This window comes from Ambystoma mexicanum, chromosome 11, assembly GCF_040938575.1.
Source record: "Ambystoma mexicanum isolate Mex_15411 chromosome 11, UKY_AmexF1_1, whole genome shotgun sequence".
NCBI classification, from domain to species: domain Eukaryota; kingdom Metazoa; phylum Chordata; class Amphibia; order Caudata; family Ambystomatidae; genus Ambystoma; species Ambystoma mexicanum.
Genome location: NC_090934.1, coordinates 887,629,027 through 887,654,268, shown reverse-complemented (window position 1 = coordinate 887,654,268; position 25,242 = coordinate 887,629,027). Strand labels below are relative to the sequence as shown.

Sequence of the window (25,242 nt, the reverse complement as noted above, 5' to 3'; positions counted from 1 at the left end):
GCCATGCATGTCCCTTTAATCATGGTCAGGCAAACCTAAGTAAGGACACACACCTGCAACCTGTTAACTGGTTGCAGGTGTATACAATGAGGGTCAGAGAACAAAAAAACAGGAGCAATGGGAACCAACAGGGAGTCTGTGTGGGAGAGACCAGCAGATGACCCCTTCATATGTGGAGGCAGCCGTGGTAGGACCAGAGCAGGAGCCAGGTTGACGGCAGAGTCTCCATTAACTTGTTTTGTCCAAGACAAGTGGGCTGTATCGTGGACACAGATGTGGGAGCCTCCAGCACAGAGCGTGAGCAGCAGGAGCTGTGGGCGCACCCAGAGGAGAGAGGACGCCATCCACGTCGGAGAGAAACCTCTCCAATTGCCCGCATGAAGAGAAGACTGCCCGGCGGGTGAGAAGGGCTTGCATCTCAAGGCCAGCCAGACTTGCGAGCAGCAAGGAAGCTGAGGTGGCCGTAGGAGGGAGCTGCAATCAGCCAGCGAGTGTCAAGGAGAATACTTAGGCACCGATGTGCTCCTAAGAGACCGGGAATAAGTAACAAGTGCAACAAATGTTTATTGAATACCGAACCCAACAGAAACTTGAAACTACACGTAACGAATACATAATAAATACCAAAATGCTGGAAAATGTACAATTGAGCATAAGGAATGCATTGTAATTACCAAACTGAATGAAAACTTAAAACTAAGGATAATGAATGCATTTTAAACACTGAACTGAATGGAAAGGTGAAATTAAACATAACAGAAGTATATTGAATATCGAACTGAATGAAACCTGGAAGTTACATAAATTGAACACTGATTGAACTAAAAACAATATGGGCAAATGAAATCTCGAAGTACAAATAAAGTTCTCATGTGAAAATAAACTACTTAAAAGGGCATAAGTGTGAAAGAGTGCCAAAGATGGGGGATATGAATAAAACCCCATAAAGGTGAACTTTCATGACCCAATGCAATGCAGCAAGGCCCCAGACTGGCACGAGGTGTGTGACACGTGATGGCAGAATCAAGAGTTTGATAAGGAGAAGACAAAGAAGTGTACACTAGCACATACAGCCAAGACGCCAACAAAGTGGAATTAAGTGAAAGTGACTTGCTCCACAGGGCAAGAGCTGAAGAACCTGTGTGACTTCAGAACCTAGGGATCCTGGTTGCGCAACCTGTGATGGGTGGACCGTGTTGTCTGAACTTGTATGTGATGCTGGAAAATGCATCAGAGGGACAGGGCCTTTGAATCCTTGTCCTTTATTGCATTTTATCATGTGTTCTGTCTTGTTTTCCGTGCAGGAGTTCATGTGGGACTCCTGGTGGTGCGTCTCATCCTGTATTTGGTTTGGTGAACAGACCCTTGGGATACCCTTATGGCACCCATGGGTGCGAGTACGACACTATACTCCTAGTGTATGTTTTTGGGCACCTGTGTGTGGCCCACAGAGCAATGTATGGGCTGGTGGCAGCTCCATGCTGAATTGACATGTGCCCTGCGCATCCTCCATTTTGGGATGCCCAGGACCTGTCATTGGAATCAGTGGATTCCTGATAGGAAACAAGATGACCCCTGAGGCCTCTTGCCTTCTATTGCCTGTTAGCTTTTCCTGAAGTCACAGGAAGCCCTGACTCTGTCCCTTCCCCCTGATTAGCTGTTGGGTGGAAGTTCCATATTTGGTGTTGTGGGGAAGTCCAGGCCAGACTGGCTGGAGCCTTCCCAATGACTGTATGTTGTGGGTACGCCCGTGGGGTGGGACCTGGGTGAATGTAGTGTGTGACGAGTACGCATTTTGTTTTATGGGTGTCAGGTATCTGGTATTTGACACAATGACTGAGACAGCCCTGCCCGAAACTGGTATGAATGCAGTGTGTAGTGCTGAATGGCAGAGTACTTGTCCGAGTCCACAGTCTGTGTTGTGAGTGTCCAGATGAAGAAGAATGGCCTGAATGCACTTTGCGCCTGATTGGTTGCCTGACTTCCCGAATCCCCTTCTGAGTGATTTGTTGCCTGAGTGTGACCCAGCAGAATGAATGGGTGATCAACTACTATATCTGGGGGCCTCTCACTGCTAGAAACCGTTCAGAAGCTGCAGTAGAAACTGACGCTTGCCTTTGAAGACCACTGGAAGAAGAGGAACTGCTGCTGCTCTCTCACTAATAAGAAAGCTGCTGTGCCTTCAAGGAACTAATCCAAGAGAGGACCTGTCTAGGAGACCTCTCCCCGAGCTACGAGGGACAATCGTGCACCAGCTGATCTTTGACAAAGCTTCCTGGTAGACAGACCTACAAAAGGCTGCCGACCGGAGAAGGGGACCGCTGAGGAAAATGAAGAGAAGCACCAGACATCCATCCACCGTCGACGACCGGAGCCGCAGTGCTCCCTTTGACTAAGAACATTTGATCCAAGGACTCCCTTGTTCATCCTCGTCAACTGCGTTCGTCCTGCCGGAGAAAGTCAAGGCCGCCAACGACCAAGGAGAATATGCCAGTGGGTTTCCCGCCACCCGAAGACCTTAGAGACGCAGCTACCGAAGCCCTCCGTGTTCACGTCCTGTTCGCCAATGACTCAACGCCCTTACTGGGCCAAAGTTCTTCACTAACTCTTTGCGGCAACGAACCATCATCGTCGAGGTGCACCGCACGCCTCCCCTGTTGCAGGATGTTTTTGATCACTCGTCTACGAGCACCGCAAGGACCGAAGCTGCTGCCTCAATGACAACATTCACCTTTTCTTCATCTCTGAACTTTGACGACCCATGGCTCCTGCTTGAAAGGGAGTGCACTCAAGAAGGGCCAGTCGATTCCCTGACGAAGATGTCTACAACACCAGGTACATTGGGGTTGCAGAACTGTTAGAAAGACCCGAGACTATATTAAGTATAACTGGACTGGGCTTGTCAAATACACTTTATTTACAGGTTGCCCAGGTGGGGGATCCTCACACAGAACGGTCTCTTAAACGTGGGATAGACTGTTCTGCCATTGCTTGATTTATCCTTGCCTTCTTTCCGTGTCTATCGTTGATTCATCTTGCCATCTGATTCATATGTTATTTGAACTGTTAGCAGTTGATGCATTTTAAATGAATCGATAGTTAAGAGTGGTACCACGTAGACCTGTATATATTTGTCATTATAGTTTTGCCAGAGTACAAAGTCTGTTATTGTGATTGTGTATATAATGTGAATCTTATTTATATAAAGACTGTGTTTTAACTAATAGTGTGTGGACATGCCTTTGTGGGTGCTTGGGGACTACACTATACTTAAGAACCAGCATGCATCACCACCTGAGAGCTGAAGCCTTTGATTGCTCGACTTCGCTACCACATAGAGAATCTTGACTGGGGTCCTCGGTGCTTCTCCTCTGCCATATAGAGAGCAGGAGTACAGACACCCCCTGCAGTCTTTACATTGTAAAACAAACCAAGAGGAATCATTGTGAGTGAACTGGTGAGGCAAACCAGAAGGAGGGTCAGGTTGACTTTGAGTTATATTATACTTTTGAAAAGACTGAAATAATCTTGGCAGAGTTAAAGTCTTGGGGAAAGGAACCCCAAGACTTGAGGATCTGCACAAGTTATCTTGAGAGCGAAGCCTCAAGACTACTTTTCTTTTTTAACTGTGTTGCTTGGAACTTGGGGAAGGGAACCCTGAGGATTATTTGGAACTGTTTTGTCTTGAACGTGAGAAAGGTGACCTTGAGACATTGTATGGAACTTTCTTGCACTTGCGGAAGGGGAGCTCAAAGAAAGCTGGGAGCTGGAAAAAGCTCAGACTTTGGGTTAAGCACTGTTTATTTTGTTTGTAACATCCCTACACATTGGTTAGCTTTAGTTGTGAGGGCAAGAATACGTTTTGGACACAGACAGAGTTTTAAATTGAATTCTTTGACTCAGACGTTCCTTAGTTTTGTTCAGGTAGGAAAATACTACCTTAGCATAGGGCAAGTAAGGTCTTCTAATATCCTGACATTTAAGTTAATAAATACCTTTTGTTTGAACCTTAAATCTGTTGTCTTTATTTTACTTCATGATGCCTTCACACATCGGGACAGAGGTAGGATGTGGCTCAACTGATCCAAGTTGGGGGACCCTAAAATTTGAAAAGCTAAGTGCTAGAGCATCAGACCCATCAGTAGCAAGCAAAGACTATATTGGATTTGATATGTGCAGTAGTAAGGATGAGGCAATTTCTCCAGGAGAACAAAGTTTAATATCTACTGATTTGATACTAATTCCACCCCCTGATACATACATCAGGACTAGCGCCCAAGTCAGAGCCGGCCTGGAGATTTGGAATAGATGTATTAGCGGGAGTAATAGACCTAGGGCCTCATTACACGGACGGCAGTAAGGGTTAACGGTCACCGTTAATGGCAACGGTGACCGTTAACCCTTACCGCCGTACTACGAGGTCCCTTTGCGGGTTGGAGGATTTAACGCCTGCTTCTTGCAGGCGTTAAAATCCAACCCGCTAAGGGACCTCGGAGCTAATTACGGCACCACAAAATTGCGGTGGCGTAATTAGCGCCTTCCCCATTTCCATAGAGCCCTATGGGGCAGAAATGGGAATGGGGAAGGGCAATGGCGGAAAGGGGATTTACCGCCCCTCCAACCTTGGAATGGGGCGGTAAATCCCCTTTCCGCCAAGGCGGTGCCGGTATTTTACCGGCATGAGCCATGGCGCTAATAGCGCCATGGCTCACCGCCTACCGTGTAATGAGGCCCCTAGACTTTAGAGGGGATGTTAACGTATTGCTACAAAATCATGGAAAGGACCCATTCCAAATTCATCAAGGGGGATAAGATTGCTCAAGGGGTACTTCAGAAAGCCATGTTCAATAACCTTAAGGAAACATCTGGGAAGGAAAGCACAGTCAGAGGTATTCAAGGCTTTGGGGAGACTGATGAGACAGCATATGGTCCTCCCGATGCTGAACACCGAAAAGCTAAGGAAGAGCCTGAGATGCTTCCTGACTTATCCCTTAACCAGAGAAACAACCCCTTGTTGGCAGAAGCATTTTTGCAAGTAGTATCATAACCAGAAGGTCGGTAGAAAGTGGGGTCTTGATGTTTTTAAAACAGGGGGATTCTTTATAGAGGAGATACCACTGCAGAGAGCATGGAAAAAACACATTTGGTGGTCCCTTAAAGTCACAAACAGTTGGTCCTAGAAATAACCCATTCACATCTAACAGGAGGACATCTGGGACAATCCAAAACACAAACACATATAGCGAACAAATGTTACTGGGCCGGAATTCAAGCTGACATTAAAAACGTCATTCAAACATGCATCATTTGCCAGAAAACTAGTATACAAAGCACAACCAGCTCCCTTAAATCCATTGCCAATAATTGAAGTTCCATTTTCCCAGATTGGTATGGACATTGTGGAACAATAGAAACCTCCAAACTGGAGAACAAACATATTCTGGCGATTGTAGATTATGCCACATGCTATCCCGAAGCCTTTGCCCTGAGAGCCAACACAACAAATCCTGAAACACCAGATCCCTTTTTTCTCACACGTAGGGTTTCCAAAGCAGAAATTGACTGAACAGGGCTCTACTTTCATGAGCAAATTTATGGGCAAAGTTAAAGAACTGTTACACATCAGCACCCTTAGAACATTGGTATACCATCCTCAGATAGATAGTTTTGAGGAAATATTCAAAAAGAACTTTAAAATCATACTCTGGAAGTTAGTTGAGCAGGATGGTAAGAACTGGGATCAAATTATACCCATGGCTATGTTTGCAGCCCATAAAAACCCCCAAGCCTCAACAGGATTTTCCCGGTTTGAACTCCTCTATGGAAGAGATCTGCAGGATATTCTAGATATGTTGAGAGATACATGGGAAGAGAGAGAGGAGGCACTGATCCCAGTCTCTCAAACTGCAAATAGATTGAAAGAACACAAGGCATCGGTTAGATCACTAGTCCACACTCATATGTTTAAAGCACAGGAACAACAAATGATCTCCTATGATAAACATGTTTTGTTGAGGTACTTTTCCATAGGTCAAAGGGTGCTGGTACTAATGACTACATCTGAAAAAAAGCTGGTGTCCAGATGCCATGGACCATATGAGGTATTAGAAGAAGTAGGTCCTTGTAACTATAAGATTTCACAACCTGATCCCCGTCTGAAAACCCAGGTTTATCACGTAAAGCTATTGAAGGAATGATATGATATGATAAGTCATTTATAACACACCTGTACACAAGTGTTTCTAGGCATGACAAGACAAGGCAGGGGAGACAATGGGAGGGCAAGACAAGTGATCTTACTAGGCCTTGTCTCATTCAGATCGTGCAAGTGCAAGGGGAAGGTAGAGGAGAAGTGCCAGGGGGAGGGAGGGGCAATAATGAAGAAGGGAAAGCCCCAAGTAAGTGCAGCCGGGTTGTCAACTCAGGGTGAGTGCACAGCAGGCAGGGGACTGTAGGGTTCAAGATAGAGTCCCTAAGTGCGAGGTAAGCCTGGAGGCAGTGCAGAGGCTACTGGTCATGTAGGAGCCTGGTGCCCATAAGGTTCAGACAGCGGCCAGGCAACCAGTGAGCACAGCAGACAAGTATGACAGCAGGGGAGATAGAGAAAGAAAGCTGAAGCAAAAAGGAAGGTCTTGAGTTCCTTCTGAAAACTGAGGTGGACCTACTGAAGTTTGAGAGGCAGGGACGCTATTCCAAAGGGAGTCATCAGCCGAGGAGAGAGATCTACCACCCACTCTCTGTCTGGAGAAGCATCTATCCCTCAAAGGTGCATGAGCGAAGGGCTCTAGAAGGAAAGTGTTTAGGAAGAGAGAGATGGATGTAATATGGGCCCCAGCCCCAGAAATCCTTGTGGACAATGCAAAGGGTCTTGAACTTGATCCTTGTAGACACCGGGAGTCAGTGGAGAGATTTCAGGGTTGGAGAGATACGATCCCTGGGCATGAGGCCAAGGACAAGTCTTGCAGTCCTGTTCTGGATTAGTTGCAGAGGGCGAAGAGTAGAGGCAGGTAGATTTAGAAAGAGGCTGTTGCAGTAATCCAGCCTAGAGAAAGAGTGAGCTTCTGTGGGAAAGTGAGAAAATGAAGAATACCTCTGAGGAGGTGCAGCTGGCAATGGGACTTTCCTAGAAACGTCCAGGATGTGGGGAGAGAAGGAGAGGGTGGAGTCAAAGATGACACCTAGATTTTCTGCCTCACAGGAAGGCACAGGGAGAGGGCCCGGGGAGAATGACCAGAGTGAAAGAGGGAAAGCGGGAGGAGGGGTCCCAGTGAGCAGGATCTCTGTCTTACTGGCATTAAGGCAGAGACCGTTGGAGACGCACTATTCCTGAATCATGGATAGACAGTCAGGAATGAGTGAGAGAGGAGAGGAGGCTGAGGGCAGCCTGAAGGAGAGCTGTGTTAATACCTTCTCTTCTAACTTTCAGTGTTATGCAGATAATTCTGCATAACACTGAAAGTTAGAAGTGAAGGTAGTAATGAGGTGGGCCAGAGTTGCCAAGTAGATGTTGAAAAGCCAGGGTGAGAGGTTAGAGCCCTGAGGAACACCACATGTGGAGAGAGTGGTTTAGAGAAAAAAGACCCAAGTTGGACCTGGGAGGGTCGGTCCAGGAGGAAGGTGGTCAACCAGGCCAGGGCCTGATACGTGAGGCCCAGGATGTCACAGAGACGATTGAACAGGGTTGCATGATTGGCTGTATGGAAAGCAGCAGAAAGATCGAGGAGGATGAGGACAGAAGGAAGGCTAGAGTCAAGATTAGTGAGCAGATCTTCACGGGTGGTCAGGAGAGCAGTTTCCATGCTTCTGGCTGCCCTGAAGGCAGACTGAAGGTCATGGAGACAACCAATTGATTCAGTATGTAGAGTAAGCTGGGAGATGGTGAGCTTTTCCAGGAGTTTACCCAGGAAAGGAGTGATAGAGATCGGGTGGTATTTTGCCAGAGAGGAAGGATCAGCAGAGGGCTTTTTAAGGAGGGGGTGTACAAAGGAGTGCTTAAGGAAGAAGGGGATGTTTGTAAAGACCGGAGGGGGGTGTCTGTACTTCTGCTCTCTATATGGTAGAGGAGAGGCACAGAGGACCCCAGCCAAGATTCTCTATTGTGGTAGCAATGGATGAGCAATCAAGGCCTAGCTTCTCAGGAGGTGATGCAGGCTAGTTCTTAAGTACAGTGTAGTCCCCAAGCACCCACAAAGGAATGTCCGCACGCTGTATTAGTCAAAACACAGTCTTTATATAATTAATATTCAAGGTTATGTACAATATCACGATAACTCACTTTGTACTCGGTTATCTATAAATGGCAAATATACAGTTCTACGTGGTACCACAATTACTATTAGAACTCTTTAAAGTGCATCAACTGTATGGTTAAATGGCACACAAATCAGTGTGTAACGGAAACCAACATTAGATATAAGAGGAAAGCAGTTGGTTAGAACCAGTGGCAGAATACTGGCCCCGATACCAAGACACAGTTCTGTGTGGAGATCCACCCCACCAGAGCAACCTGTAGAATAAAGATATATCACAAGCCCAGTCCATATATTGTTCACAAGAGACTTTCTAATAGTTCTGCAACCCCAAAGTACCTGGCCTTATAGGAATCGACGGCCCTTCTTGAGTGCCCTCCCTTTAAGTCAGGAGTCATGGGTCGTCGAACGTCCGACAGAGAACGGGCTGAACTATGACGGTGAAGTGGCAGCTTTTTTCCTAGCGGTGCTCGTCGACGGGGAAGCGTACATTTCCTGCAAGGAAGAAGCGTGCAGGGCACCTCGGTGTTGATAGTTCAGGACCGAAAAGAGTTTGAAGAACTGTGGCCCAGCAAGGGCGTTGAGTCGTCAGCGTCTCTGTGGTCTTTGGGTGGCTGGAAACCCACCGGCGGATGCTCCTCTGCTCGTCGACTGACTGGCCTTCTCCGGCGGGATAAGGCGGGCAGCGGTGCGGACGAGTGCATCTGTGAATCGAATGTTCTTAGTTAACGGGAGCACGGCGGCTCCAGTCGGTGACGGCGGTCGTCGACAGTGGCAGACAACAGTCCGGGCGCTTCTCTTTGGGATTCCGCGGCAGTCCCCATCTCCGGTCGGCAGCCTGTCATAGGTCTGTCTACCAGGGAGCTTTGGAAAAGATCAGCTGGTGCACGATGGTCCCTCGTAGCTCGGTAAGAGGGCGCCTTACCAGGTCCTCTCTGGGTCAGTCCTTGGAGACACAGCAGCTTTCAGATTGATGAAGAAGGGCAACAGCAATTCTTCTCTTCCAGCAGGGCTTTAAGGTCAAGCTTCAGTTTCACTCCAGTTACTCTTTGTAGTTTGGACTTCAGCTTCTGAAAACGAATTGTAGCAGTGAGAGGCCCCCACATATACTAGGTGATCTCCCATTCATTCTGCTGGGTCACACTCAGGCAATCAATAGTCAGAAGGGCATTCATGCAGGCAGGCATCCAATCAGGTGCATAGTGCATTCAGGCCATTCACTTCTCTCCAGACACTCACAACAATGTATGTGTATTGGGACAAGTACCCAGCCATTCAACACTCCACACTGCATTCATACCAGTTCCGGGCAGGGCTGTCTCAGTCATTGGGCCTCATTACGAGCATGGAGGTAATGAAAATAGGAAGGCGGAATGGTATTACCGGCATCGTTAACGGGTCCGGCCATCACGACCCGACAACCCGCCAATACCGCCACCGCCCATACCGTGCCCCTTCATACCGGCATGTGTGCGTACACCCGCCCCTTCGCGGCAGAAATACCGGGATGCTGGTAATAGGAAGACATCAGAAGTTACGCGGGCATGCACTTACCGGCATCCCGAAGGCGGTAATTAGGGCCTGCACGACGGCAGCAATACAGGCATCGCAGACCAACCGTAAATAGCAACCTGCAGTGTAGACAACGGCCACAGGTGTACACAATCACCACAGGTGGATTCAATGGAGCCTGTCCCAGTACAAAAGGAGTACACCCACACACCACACCCCTTCCCACACCAAAATGATACCACTAGCTGTTGGAATCATGGGGCTGGAGGACATGCCTGTACTGCTATAACTACAGCAACAACAGCAACAACAACAACTACAGCTACAACAACAGGTAGCACAGAGGAGACGCAGGAGGAGAAGGAGGGTGAGAAAGGGCCCAGCAAGTTCCACCAGTGCAGCCAGTGGTACCACGTAGGCAGCCACCAATCCCTCGCATCAGACCCAGTCCATTCAATCTAACCCCTGAGCAGATCCACACCCTGTACCGGTTGGACCGGGACACCATCACCACCATAGTGGACATGATAAATGACGACATCGTCAGCCTCATAGAAATACGCACTGCCATCTCCCCACTACTAAAGGTCGTGTCTGTGCTCCACTTCCTGGCCACAGGCACCTACCAGCACACAGTGGGCCAGCTGCATGGTATATCACAACCACTCTTTTCATGCATGCTGACCCAAGTGCTGGATACCCTCCTGAAGCACGCTAGCACCCACATATCCCTACCACAGACTGCCCAGGAGCTTGCCGACACTAAAGTAGGCTTCCATGCACTGGCAGGCATGCTCAATTGCGTCGGTGCCCTCAACTGCACCCATGTCGAATTGGTTGTCCCTCATGCAATAGAGGCGGTGTACCGCAATCGCAAGCAATACCACTCCATCAATGTGCAGATGGTATGTGACTCCTGCAAGATCAACACACATTGTTGCGCCCGATATCCTAGATCTACATATGATGCCATGGTGCTGGTAACTCCACGCTACCCCGTCACATGGAGCGACATGCTGGACGACGTTCCTGGCTGCTCTGTAAGTTGCTTGACTGGGCCATGTCAGTGCATCGGGGTGGTAGGTGGGATTGGGGGGGGATGCATACTCCACCTGGGTGGGATGGGGGGATGCATACTCCACCTGGGTGGGATTGGGGGGATGCATACTCCACCTGGGTGGGATTGGGGGGATGTATACTCCACCTGGGTGGGATTGGGGGGGTGCATACTCCACCTGGGTGGGATTGGGGGGATGCATACTCCACCTGGGTGGGATTGGGCGGTGAGTGGGCCATGCACTCAGAGCTAAACACTGTTGACCTGAACATCCCAACCCGAACATGACACATCAATGCCATACATAAGACCAATGCCGTGCATCACTGACAACATGCAAGAAGCACAAGCAGGCCATATTGCAGTACACAATGCATCAGACCAATCTGTGTGCATACATACAGGGACATGTGCATGTCAACACCACATAGCTGTGGCCATGGCCGTGATTCCTAAGGGTGTCAACTCAGATTGACTCACACAAACCTCCTTGTGCCCCCATGCAGGTGATGGAGGATATCCCTTGAAGCCGTGGCAACTTACCCATGTGCGGAACCCGCGTAACAGGCACGAAGAGGAGTACAATCGGGTTCATACCCGTACCTGTGTCGTGATTGAGCAGACCTTTGGCCTGTTGAAGGCACGGTTCCGCTGCCTAAGCAGGTCTGGTGGAGCACTCCTTTATGGCCATGAGAAGGGTGCAAAGATCACCATGGTCTGTGCCATGCTGCACAACATGTGCATCCGGAGAAATGTACCACTGCCACCTGACATTTACATGCATGCACCTGGTGAGGATCATGAGGATGATGATGGCGGAGAAGCACCACCCCTGCCAGTACGTGATGCACGAGATGGCCGTGCTGTACGCCAATCACTGATTGACAATTACTTCTGAACCACAGAGACTTTGATGGTTATGTGTCAGTGCTACACTGAGCACTGGGACCGTGTCGACATGGACACAGGGTGTGTGGGGAGTTGGGCACTGTGCGCTGTCATGAATTGAACGGACACACACAAAATGAACAATGTCCAGGCATTAAATGATTTCAAACATAACGGGTGTATTTAGGTTATTCACAAAACAGTGCTTTCTCCCTCCACCACTCACACGCCCTTCCCACTTCCCCCAAAATCCCCAATGAACACCCCACACCCCCAATAAACAACCACTTAATTCCCAATGAACACCCCATACCCCCAATAAACAACCCCTTAATCCCCAATGAACACCCCATACCCCCGATAAACAACCCCTTAATCCCCTCTATAACACCTACACCACCTCCCCCCTCACCCAATGTCATCCCTCACTATTTGTGGTTTTTTTTGTGTCCAGTGGCAGCATTTCAGTCTGCCTTGTCATCCGTACAGGGCTGGAGGGGGTGGAGGATGCAGGTGTGGACGAGGGGGTTGATGCAGATGGTATTGCCACCGCCGGTGCTGGTTCTTGGCGCTGCATGTGCTGTAGCATGCTGATCAGGACCTGCGTGACGGCCCCCAAACTGCCACGGATCATAACTGCACTGGTGTTAATTGCCGTAATGGTCGCTGCATTGGCCTGATAGATCTCCCTGCGTGTTTCCACATGGTCAGCCACATATTGGCGCACCAGCTCTATCATCGCGTCCTGCCTTGCCTCCACCCTCAACAGGCGTGCCTCTATGTCAGTGTGAGCTGCTGAGGTTGATGGTGCTGCGGCTGGGTGGGCCATTGCAGGGCTGGCCTCTGGGGTGGTAGTGATGTCTGAACTTTGCATTAGGACTGCAGAATCCAGCATGGGGTTGGAGAGTGAGGCCTGAGTGGCTTGTTGGGGGTGGACAGAGGGACTGGGGTGTGTAGACATGCCAAATGGATTGTTCCTTCTAGGTCCATGTACTCCTCCACTCCTACGTCCACGTCACTGAGTGGGGCTGTGGCTGCTGCCTCACCCACTGAACTTGTGTCAGCGGAATGTGTGCCACTAGCCTCCCCTTCAGCTGTTGCTGGCAGCTCTGAGGTCGCAGTCTCATTCACTGCTGTGGGGTCCTCATGTGCCTGCATGGCCTGTGCACTTCCCCTGGCTTTCACTGTGGGCCGCAATGCTACCCCACAGGTGGATTGGCCAGGGCCAGGTGGTCTGCCCCTGGACGTGGACGGCCTTGTGGAAGGGTCCTGACTCCCATCTTCTCCATCAGTGCCTGTGGGGGAAGAAGAGATGCAGGGCATCAGTGATGGTGTTACATGCAAGATGCATGAGATGGTGCTATACAGTTTTCCATTTCTAATGCATTGCAATCTTACAGGTGTGTCACACAGGATAGTTTCAAAGGGGGGGGGCATATTGGCATTAGCTGTGGCGTCTCCATTCGGCACTGATGCGTGCCAGGTGGTATGCCATTGTATTGGGGTTTGTGTGATATATGACATGCAAATGGTCCCTGTGTGTTGGGTGTCTGTTGGTAATGGGATTGGCACACAGCATGCATTTCAGTGTGGCAGGGTTTGGGCCTAAGTCTGGACATGGATCTGTAAATGTGTGTATGATGGGCCATGCATTGCCTTGGCTTGATTCACTTTCACATCACTTGTGCTACGTCATGGTTTGGCCCACTGGGGTTTGCAGGGTCACTCACCTCCATCTGCAGATATTGCAGCATCCGTCTCCATTTCCCCGAAGCCCTCTATTGACTCCATCTGGATGGTTGTGCTGCAGGTTTCCTCCCAGCACAAGAGTTTCACTGGGGAGTGGGCACCCCCGCCTGTGGCCATGGCCTCCCTACGATTGCTGGCTAGGATGTTCCGGACCCTGAGACGGAGGTCGTCCCATCTTTTTTTGCAGTCTTTGACTGTGCGTAGGGTGGTGCCAACCGCTGACACCTTGCGTGCTACCTCCTCCCATATTTCCTTCTTCCTCAGCTGCACCTCCCTTTTGAGGTTATGGGTGAAAACCACATTGGCATGGGCAGCAAGGGTATCTGCGAGCATATTTAACTCCTTATCGGAGAAGCGCTTCTTGCGCAGGTGGGCGTTGGTTTTACGGGTAGCCTTGGACATGATGTATACAATGGCCCTGGTCTCTCTGCAGAACTGGTGGATTGGGAGGATTGCAATGGATTGTGTTTTTGAATATGGCCGCCGGCCCATTTCCCGTTCTGACATGATGACGTTACTTCAGGGTCCGTATTACGAACCCGGTATTTACATGATGTTATTACTGGTTCGGTATTAAGGGGTTGCTCCTTGGCGGAGGCGATATCGGCGGGTCCCGTGATGCCGCTATCGGGGGGGGGTTGGAGGGCCTTTAGAAGCATGGCGGTATGGCCATTACCGGCATGGGGGTTCGCGCATGCTCGCGCACTTGTAATCAGCCACTATTAGCGGTGTCAAAGGAGCATGGACCCGCTACTTCCTCCATGCTGGTAATGACTGTTTTTAGCGGGATTCTCGTAATGAGGCCCATTGTGTCAAACACCAGATACTAGACATTCACAGCACAGAATGCGTATTCGTCACACACTCCATTCACCCAGGTCCCACCCACAGGGTATATCCACAACATACAGTCACTGGAAGGCTCCAGCCAGTCTGGCCTTCACTTCACAACAACACCATATATGGAACTTCCACCCAACAGCCAGTCAGGGGGAAGGGGCAGTCAGGGCTTCCCGGGACTTTGGGAAAACAAGGTAAGAGGCAATAGAAAGCAAGAGGCCACAAGGGCCATCTTGTTTCCAATCAGGAATCAACTGATTCCAATGGCAGGGCCTGGGTATCCCAAAATGGAGGGCTCTGAGCACCTGTCAAATTCAGCATCGAGCTGCCACCAGCCCCTTCCCTGCTCTGTGGGCCACACACAGGTGCCCAAAAACATACACTAGGGGCACAGGGTTGTACCCCCACCCATGGGTGCATAAGGGTATCCCATGGGTCTGTACACCAAACCAAAAGAGAGAGCTGCACCGCCAGGAGTCCCGCATGATCTTCTGCACGGAAAACACGACAGAACACACGATAAGAGGCAGTAAAGGACAAGGATACGAAGGCCCAGTCGCTCCGATGCATTTCCAGCATCACAACCTTCCAAAAGAGTGATTTCAGAAATCGGCCAAGGCTGGAGAGAGAGTCTCAATGAGGTCCTTGACGGTTCTGGAGGAGCAGGGGAGCACCTGCTTGGATGACACTTTCACATGGAAGGAAAAGTCTTCAGAGTCCCCAGTGATAATATTGTCCTGTCTTCTACCAGAAGACACAGAAAGCACAGCCTTAATTTCCCCTGACCTCACCAATAATCAGAAACAAGATTTATATGACCTTATTAGTCAGTTCACTAATGTATTTCAAGAAGAACCTGCGAGAGTAAAGGATATGTACTATCACATCCACACTCCCACATGCAAAGTGGTAAATTTGAAACCCTATCGGTTGCCTGTGGCTAGAAAAGATACTATCATTCAGGAAGTTAAGAACATGCTACAGGCTAACATCATCAAACATTCTAATAGTCCCTATCATATTTGTAGCAAAACCTGATGGAAGTTGGGAGTTTTGCATAGACTTCAGAAAGATGAAAACCATTTCTGCTTTTGACGCTTATCCAATGTCCCGTATTGATGATCTGATAGATCGGCTGGGTAATGCTGTCTACTATTTGACATTAGATCTAACGAAAGTATATTGGCAAGTTCCTTTATTTGGTCCAGATAAAGAGAAAACTACCTTTGCCACTCCCATAGGGTCATTCCAATTAAAAGTTCTACTCTTCGGTCTGCATGGTGCTCCTGCAACCTTCCAGAGACACGTGGATACAATTTTACAACCCTACTCAGAACTTTGTGCAGCCTATATAGATGACATCATGATACATAGTCGGACATGGAAAGACCATTTAAAACACCTTTCAACTGTCATGAGAATGATGAGAAAAGCAGGGCCAAGCGCTAATTCCAGAAAATGTATCGTGGCCCAATCTGAAGTTATGTATTTATTCATTTTTTGTAGGTAATGGGACAGTTCAATCACAACAAGAGAAGGTGAGAGCTGTTCAGAATACCCCCACTACAAAAACTAAGAAAGATCGAAGGGCCTTTTTGGGATTAATTTGATATTACCGCAGGTTTATTCCAAACTTTTCTAGCAGAACATCCAGATTAACAGATACATTGAAAAATGCTGAGCCCCAAAAGATCAAATGAGCAGAGGGTGATTAAATCTGTTATATGACCATGAAACAAACCCTATGCCAAAGCCCCATTTTAAAAAGTGGCAGACTTTTCCAAAGAATTCATCATCCAGATAGATGCTTCCTTAGTGGGATTAGGAACAGGTCTCTCGCAAAACCATGATGGTTTTGAACACCCAATTTTGTATATAAGCAAAAAACTCTTTCCCAGAGAAAAGAACTACTCAGTCATCGAGTTAGTGGCTTTGAGCATCAAGTGGGCAGTGATTCATCTAAAGTATCACCTCCTGGGGTGTAGGTTTTGCTTAATAACAGATCACTCACCTCTAGTGTGGATCAGTCAAAAGACAGAATCCAACCCTCAGGTAATGCAGTGATTCCTGGACTTCAACCTTACTGCTTGACAGTGTAACACTGGAAGGGTCGAGAGTAAGGTAAGGTAGACTTTCCTTCCCCTTTCCATGGGAAGTACCTCGGTCCAACCCGCAAACCTGAGGGTATTCTCACTCCTAAACCCCCTGGATCCTCTTCTGAGGTAGCCAGGGAATGGCCATCGCTCTTGTATCCCGACCCTGCGGGTGGAAAAGCAAGGGAGGATTACCTGGGTGGAGGGTCCTCAGAGTTTGGGAGTGGCGTACCCTCTGGTGAGACATGGTATCCCTTTTTCTCTAATAATGATCAACCTAACCCTCCCCCCGACCTTTATGGGGCATTGCAAGACCTCTCCCATCATTTCCCCACATCTGACATTTAAAAGTACTGGGACGAGGAAGAGGAGAGTGAGAGTACTAAAGACTATGGGGGTCATTACGAGTTTGGAGGTAGCCACGCCGCTATTTGCGGCATGGCTGCCTCCAAACTCGGATCCGGGTTCCCTGAATGGGGACTTACAGGGTCATTCCAACCTTGGAGGACCCGGTAAATCCCCTTTCAGGGAACCCATCCCCATTCCCATTCGAGTCCCCATAGGGCTCAATGGTAATGGGGAGGGAGCTAACAACTGACCCCTTAATAACGGGCCCGTTGTTAGCTCCCTGGTCTGCTAGCGGGACCAGCAAAGGGCGCCTGGTAAAACCAGGCGCCCTTTGTGGGTCCCGCGAGCAGACTCGTAATAGGGTGGCAAGGGGTTAAGGCGATGGAACCATTACCAGTGCCGTTATCCCCTTACCACCCAGCTCGTTATGACCCCCTATACCTTAATATTACCACTCTTTTACTGGGACGAAGAAGATGCCTGCTGAGAGGCAGGCATGTCCCTTTATTCATGGTCAGGCAAACCTAAATAAGGACACACACTTGCAACCTGTTAACTGGCTGCAGGTATATAAAATGAGGGTCACAGAACAAGAGAAAAGAAGCAATGGGAAGCAACAGGGAGGTTACATGGGAGAGACCAGCAGAGGACCCCTTTGTGTGTGGAGGAAGCTGCGGTGGGACCACAGCAGGAGCCAGGTCACCGACAGAGACCCCGGGAAATTGTGTGGCCCAAGACAAGTAGGCTGTATCATGGACAAAGGTGTCGGAGCCTCCTGAACAGGGCACGAGCAGCAGTAGCTGTGGGTGCACCCAGAGGAGAGAGGATGCTGTCCGCTTCCGCGAGAAACCCCTCCAATTGCCGGCATGCAGAGTGGACTGCCCGGCAGGCAAGCAGGGCCTGCATCAGAAGGTCTGCCGGCCTCAGGAGCAGTAAGAAAGCTCTGGCAGCCGTTGGAGGGAGCTGCAATCAGCCGGTGAGTGTCAGGGAGAATACTTGGGCATCGGGGTTCTTCTAACAGACCGGGAATAAGTGACAGTCATTGAAAACAAGTGCAACAAATGTTCATTGAATATCGAACCAAACAGAAATTTGAAACTACATATAACCAATGCATTATAAATACCGAACTGCCTGAAAACCTACAGTTGAGCATAACAAATGCATTGTTACTACTGAACTGAATGGAAACTTAAAACTAAGCCTAATGAATGCATTTTAAACACCAAACTGAATGAAAAGGTGAAATTAAACATAACAGAAGTATATTGAATACCGAACTGAATGGGACCTTGAAGTTACATATATTGCACAATGATTACACTAAAAACTTTACGGGCAAAGCAAATCTCAAAGGACAAATGAAGTGCATATATGAAAATAAACTACAGAAAAGGGAATAAGTGAGTGGCACATAAGGGGAATTTGAATAAAACCCCACAAAGGTGAACGCAAGGTGGCAAGGCCCCAGACTGGCAAGAGTTGTGTGGCACGTGATGGTAGAATCAAGAGGTTGATAAGGAGAAGCTAAAGAAGTGTACATTTGCACATACAGCCAAGAGGCCAACACAGTGGAATTAAGTGAACGTGACTTGGTCTAGAGGGGCAGGAGCTGAAGAACCTGTGTGACCTCAGAAACCAGGGATCCTGGTTGCGTGACCTGTGATGGGTGGACTGTGTGGTTTGACAACTGCGCCTAAACCAGTGAGCCCTGAATGAGGAGAAATCAAAGACCTTGTGCTCACCTTGGAGTAGGGCGGTAATTCCGCCATCCACCAAGGCGGACACGGTAAAATACCGGCGGCAAACATGGCACTATTTGTGCCATGGTTACCGCCTACCGTGTAATGAGGCCCTTTGTCTCTTGTACTAAAAAGGCTCGGAAAGATTACAAGCTTTTTGTTTGTTATGCTGTGCTCGTGCTGGCATGGCAGTCACCAAGCAGACACTGTCCAAGTGGATCATTCTTTGCATCTCATAATGCTATGATCTGGATGGGAAAAATGTGTCTGAGACTCAGAGCTCCTTCTACCTGCAGAGGGGAGTCCCTGTCCTGGACATTTGCCTGGCAGCAACATGGGTATCTTTGAGCTTCTTTGTGTACAAGACTGCAAGTTGGAAAGACCTTCCACAAGACTATTTTTTACTGGAAAACTTACAAAAATAATCAACAGTCTTCGTCAGAACCAGATCGTTCTTTTTCCTCTTTATCACTTTTCATTTAGCTCTGGTCCTCCAATCAATGACCACCATGATTTAAAAACAAAAGGATTGTTACATAGGTGAAGAGTAGAGGATGGGTTTTAGGTGATGAACACTCCTGTGCTAAGCTATGTGTATAGTTCTCTTCGAATTGTTCTGTTGGTTGCAAGGTCACAGGTTGGTAGAGGTAAACCCAATACCTCTCACTGGGGAAATCTCAAAGCCGAATAGAGCGAGCAGAACGCAGGCATCAGCCCACAATTTCCTACTAATGGGACGTTCATTAGCCAATGCTCTATGAACCGACTGGATTTTCCATACAAACCTTACCAATTGCCTTGATAAAGACCCTCAGGGGTTGAAACACGTGTCGGCTGACCTTCACCAACTAGACAATTTGTCTAAACCTTATGACAATACAAATAAAAACGTTCATGTGACAACCACATCAGTAACGCTTGAGATCCTTCCATCAATAAGGGTCCGACTACTTATACTGCAAGGTAACCAGGACATTCTCTTTGTTACATAGGTGATTGTGGGTACATTTATGTCTTCAACCTACTAGTTGACCATGTCCTTTGAATAATTTCTCTTGTCTGTGCCCTGTCATGGTTAGGGCGTTTTGATTGTTAAGCTATTTCTGAGAATTGTGGATGTTCATTGTGAGCATTTGAGATGTATTAGTGTTTCACATTTTTGTGCATGGTATTTGTGGATCTATTCTTTTCTGCTGTTCCTTCTCTTTGAAGTCACCCTTCATTGTTTGTATAGTACTGGGTCACATTTGATTCTGTTTTTTATATCCTGAGATGGATTGAAATTTGTACAGTCTAGGTGTTTTTCCATCCTCAGTGAGTTAAAAGATGTATACTGTTTTCTTTTTGCTTTGATGTTTTGACATACATGTATACTATTATACAATTTAGATTCAAATAAAAATATCTTTCTTGTTCATGTTCTTACTCTATTGTGGGTCCCTGCTTGTGCCATTCCTTTCATGACTTAAGCGGAATTTTTTTAAATGAGTTAGGGCCGAGTATATATCTCATGTGACACCAGACATGTTGTAGTTGTGGACATTATATTGCATTTGTATAGCTCCTACTGCCATTGGTTTGGCATCAAAATGCTGTGGGGTGAACGCCCACGTAGGACCGTGTTCAGAGATGTGCAATGTGAAGAAGGATTCTAGAATGTGTGTGTGCATTTTTAGCGAGCACAAAGGGAGGTAGGGGAGGCTAAATCCCTGATAGCAACCCATGGAGGTCGCATAGCCACCATGCAAATACAGAACCATCCACGGCATGCACAACTGAGTGGCCACAACTCACATTAACCACACAACACATGAGTGGTATCATTGGCAGGCCATTCCATTCTGAGCATATATGGACAAGCACATACAATGCACTACATGTACCAGAATGCAACACAACCATTACACCAATTCAAGAGTACCTGTCCACAGTCCCACCTAGGCCCATGTAACACATGCCCTGATGAGACAAGGTGCATTCATGGGAACACCACAACTGCGTGTGATCCACAGTCACATTCAACACCACTGTCGAGCACCATCACGCACACATCAAATGTCAATGTCAAAGTGAATGGCAATGCACTCCATGCACTGCACACCTTAGCGTGGGCACTCAGCGCCTTGCCTTCCCCCCCCCCTTTATCCGTCCTTTCTTACCCCCCCCCCTCTATTCCTAATCAGTCATACCATGCAAGCAGTAGAAAATTGACACGACACCAGTTTGTGTGGAAAGTTAACATGCCTCAGCAGCTTTATTTGCATAAAGTCTTGGAGTTATCTTACAGGCAATCCGTAATTCACCGTCACCGATACACTATTTCGAGTGCGGCTACCTAGGGCTTCCCCCTCCCCCTCCCCCCCCCCTGATCGTCCTCGTCCGGTGGACGCCTCGGATCGAGCCCGGCCCTGACTATCCACCTCTCTCTACCCCGGCCGTTGTTTGCAGTGAATTTTTTGGTGTGCCCACCATTTCCCCCCGTGCCCATGTCTAGGTCTTGTTGCGGGTGCCCGACCCCCCGCACACTTGCCCCGTTTCCTGCTCGGGCTCTAGCTAAAACCGGCAGCCACGCGGTGCCTCGCTAACATCAGGTTCCTATACCGGCACCGTACTAGTGCCCTTACAATTTCCTATACCGGCACCATACTAGTGCCCTTACAATTTCCTATACCGGCACCACCACAAGTGCCCTTACATTTTTCTATACCGGCACCACCACAAGTGCCCTTACAATTTATGTACGTATCCGTATTTGGGCCGGCACCGCCCTCCGATGCCGGCCCCCACTTTCTGCCTGCCTAGTTGGCCGTCGCTTGCGACGTCCATCTAACCTTTTCTTGCCAAACTCTGCTCAGCCCCCCCTACGCCTTCGCGTTGTTCCGGTTATTGGCATCCTAGTCTTACCCCCGTTATGCCAAAACCCCCCCCCCCCAGGTCTCCCTGCTGTGTCCCCGAGCCCCCCAGAAACATCGCAATTCCCTCTCACTCAAGGGGCCCCCCCCTCCAACTGCAGCCTTAGCAGGTGTCCTCCCCCCATTGGCTGGTGTCATATCTCTTCCAGATTCCCTGTCCCTCGTACTGTCTTCCTTTCCCAACTGTCTCCCCCATTCCCCCGGTCCCCTATGCTGCGCCCCCCCAGGCCCCCTCTTTCCTGTCCTTGCTGGCCCTCCTTGTCCGGACTCCCCCCGCCCCCGATGCTCCTACCTTTCTTCCTCCCTCCTCGAGCTCCTCCCTCTTGCCCCTCCCCCTCCGTGACGACTTACCCCTGCTGTAAATTTTTGTCCCGGTAGCATACCCCCCCGTATTCTCCTCTTGTTCCCCTCCAACCAGCTTCACTTGCTGCCCTCTTTTTAGTTTGTTGTTCGTTCCCTCCCCCCCCCCGCAATTTGGGTCTTGGAATTGCCTCCCAAGTCCCCTACATCCCTCCCCTTTTTTCCCAGGGCCTCCCCCAAGCCTATTGCTCTTGGGGCGCCGTGCATCTAAACTCTTGGCTGCTCGTTCCCCTGTGGGTCTGCTAGCAGTGCTTTGTAAAGGGATTGCAATGTAACTCCGCTGGGCGACCTGTAAAACAAAATTGAAAAATTATTCACATACTTTTTTGTCGGGAGGGTGGGTGGGAAAAAAGAACGCAGCTCCGGCAAGACGGGAAACCGAGGGAGGATGTGTGAATGCTCACACCAGCACGGGCTTTTATGCCCGGCTTCTCCCCGGTTTCCCGCCCTGCCCCGAAGCTTTCGCGCCCTGCCAGGGGGGGGCGGGCCCCTTTCCGTCATCATCCGCCCCCCCGGCGCATTTCCCTTACGTGTGTGGGGGGAGGGGAAGGGCGGCCTGTACCGCCCCCACTAAGGGGCGGCGCTCGCCATGCCTGCTTCGCCGGCGCGTTCGCCCGCCGTAGCGTGGGCACTCAGCGCCTTGCCTTCCCCCCCCCTTTATCCGTCCTTTCTTACCCCCCCCCCTCTATTCCTAATCAGTCATACCATGCAAGCAGTAGAAAATTGACACGACACCAGTTTGTGTGGAAAGTTAACATGCCTCAGCAGCTTTATTTGCATAAAGTCTTGGAGTTATCTTACAGGCAATCCGTAATTCACCGTCACCGATACACTATTTCGAGTGCGGCTACCTAGGGCTTCCCCCTCCCCCTCCCCCCCCCCTGATCGTCCTCGTCCGGTGGACGCCTCGGATCGAGCCCGGCCCTGACTATCCACCTCTCTCTACCCCGGCCGTTGTTTGCAGTGAATTTTTTGGTGTGCCCACCATTTCCCCCCGTGCCCATGTCTAGGTCTTGTTGCGGGTGCCCGACCCCCCGCACACTTGCCCCGTTTCCTGCTCGGGCTCTAGCTAAAACCGGCAGCCACGCGGTGCCTCGCTAACATCAGGTTCCTATACCGGCACCGTACTAGTGCCCTTACAATTTCCTATACCGGCACCATACTAGTGCCCTTACAATTTCCTATACCGGCACCACCACAAGTGCCCTTACATTTTTCTATACCGGCACCACCACAAGTGCCCTTACAATTTATGTACGTATCCGTATTTGGGCCGGCACCGCCCTCCGATGCCGGCCCCCACTTTCTGCCTGCCTAGTTGGCCGTCGCTTGCGACGTCCATCTAACCTTTTCTTGCCAAACTCTGCTCAGCCCCCCCTACGCCTTCGCGTTGTTCCGGTTATTGGCATCCTAGTCTTACCCCCGTTATGCCAAAACCCCCCCCCCCAGGTCTCCCTGCTGTGTCCCCGAGCCCCCCAGAAACATCGCAATTCCCTCTCACTCAAGGGGCCCCCCCCTCCAACTGCAGCCTTAGCAGGTGTCCTCCCCCCATTGGCTGGTGTCATATCTCTTCCAGATTCCCTGTCCCTCGTACTGTCTTCCTTTCCCAACTGTCTCCCCCATTCCCCCGGTCCCCTATGCTGCGCCCCCCCAGGCCCCCTCTTTCCTGTCCTTGCTGGCCCTCCTTGTCCGGACTCCCCCCGCCCCCGATGCTCCTACCTTTCTTCCTCCCTCCTCGAGCTCCTCCCTCTTGCCCCTCCCCCTCCGTGACGACTTACCCCTGCTGTAAATTTTTGTCCCGGTAGCATACCCCCCCGTATTCTCCTCTTGTTCCCCTCCAACCAGCTTCACTTGCTGCCCTCTTTTTAGTTTGTTGTTCGTTCCCTCCCCCCCCCCGCAATTTGGGTCTTGGAATTGCCTCCCAAGTCCCCTACATCCCTCCCCTTTTTTCCCAGGGCCTCCCCCAAGCCTATTGCTCTTGGGGCGCCGTGCATCTAAACTCTTGGCTGCTCGTTCCCCTGTGGGTCTGCTAGCAGTGCTTTGTTTCAGGGATTGGCCTGTGATTCCTCCAAGACTCTCTGCTGGCTGCCGGCGGCAGAGAGTTCCCCCACACCCAGCTTGCTTCCACAGGGCACTCCCTGATTTTTTATTTATTTTTTTTTTTTTTTTTTTTTTTGGGCAATTAAAGTCATGACGGGGGCTTAGAACTTGCATGTAAGGGGGGTGTCTGGAATGATGGAGAGGGGGACAGGAGACCTCCCATCCTCACAGCACTCCTGGAGTGGGTGCTTTCAGACTTAAAGGAGAGAGTTAATTGCCTGTAACATTGAAGCTGCACTAGAACAGTCTTATTAGAATGCGTAAAGAAGTTGGATGCCCCCACACCAATAAGTGTGCCCCTCCCCCACCATCGCTGAAGTTAGCGCCTCAAATGTAGTCTTGAGGTTGTGGAGAGCTGTGGGTTGCAAGGCCCTTCAGAAGACCATAGTCTGTGCAAACATATACTTGAAAAGAGCATCACATTACATGCAAATAATGACTAGAATTGGGTTCATATTCAATTGCTAGCAGAGCTGACTGGTATAAAAACATTGCAAAATTATGCAGAGGATTGTGCTGAGGCGCAGAGATGACTGCTATGTCAGCGACTATGTGACAGACAGCTGGAGCAAAGGTTTCCTGGGAATTCTTACTATAGTCTATCAACCCATAGGGCAACTCTCTACAGTTGTGGGCTCTGCTGTAACTTACTATTATAATGTACAGGATTCATAAAGTGCAAACCCATCTGCGAACCAAAGAATAGCGCCCCCTAGAGGACACACCCGCGGGTTACACTGACGGCGGGAGACGTTCAGAAGTAGTTCGGAGAGGCTGGTAGGGTGCCGCGAGTTCTCCCCTTTGTTCTAGCAGCTCCCGCCTTGTCCTAATCACCATCCACCCACGCCGGATCTGGTAAGTATTGGGGGGTAGGCGAACGGGTCTGCTCGCCGACCGCCGCGTCAGCTTGAGCGGGCCCTATTTAGGGAGGAAGGAATAGATTTCGCCGTCACGTTTTACTTAGTTAATATGCATTGCAAGCAATGTTTTTCCATGTCTTCACTTTATGCTCAGCAGATGGTCGCCGCGCCACACAACAGCTGATTATTTGTTTTTGGCATTAGAGCAGCCTCCAGTGGCTCAAGTGGTAAGTGCTTGGTCTTGGAGCGCCGAGGACCCCAGTTCCAATCCCCCGTCTGCTATCTCCGGGGGACTTTTTTTTTTTTTTTTTTTTATATAATTATTCCTCGTGGCCGTTGGTAACACGTAGTCCTGAACGGCGCATTTGGCTTCTGCACGGGGGGGTATTCTCAGCTGACCACCCTCCTTTACTCCCCTCGCACATTGATACGCCCCCCCCATCCCTGTTGCATGGCACCCCTCTAGTATCCCGTCATGTTTCGTTTTAGTAACCTCGTGGCCGGTGTTGGCGTATTTGAGGGCTGTGTGGCG

At 49.5% G+C, this 25,242-nt stretch overlaps 1 protein-coding gene across 1 annotated transcript in view; it reads left to right on the top strand.

Moving 5' to 3' along the window:
• The window catches only part of LOC138505058 (mucin-2-like), an 894,965-nt gene that overhangs the window by 805,532 nt on the left and 64,191 nt on the right, over positions 1 to 25,242 (top strand). The window contains exon 33 of the mRNA XM_069625383.1: positions 6,031 to 6,113. Coding sequence (XP_069481484.1) covers positions 6,031 to 6,113 — 83 coding nt within the window. The remainder of the gene's footprint in view (positions 1 to 6,030; positions 6,114 to 25,242) is intronic.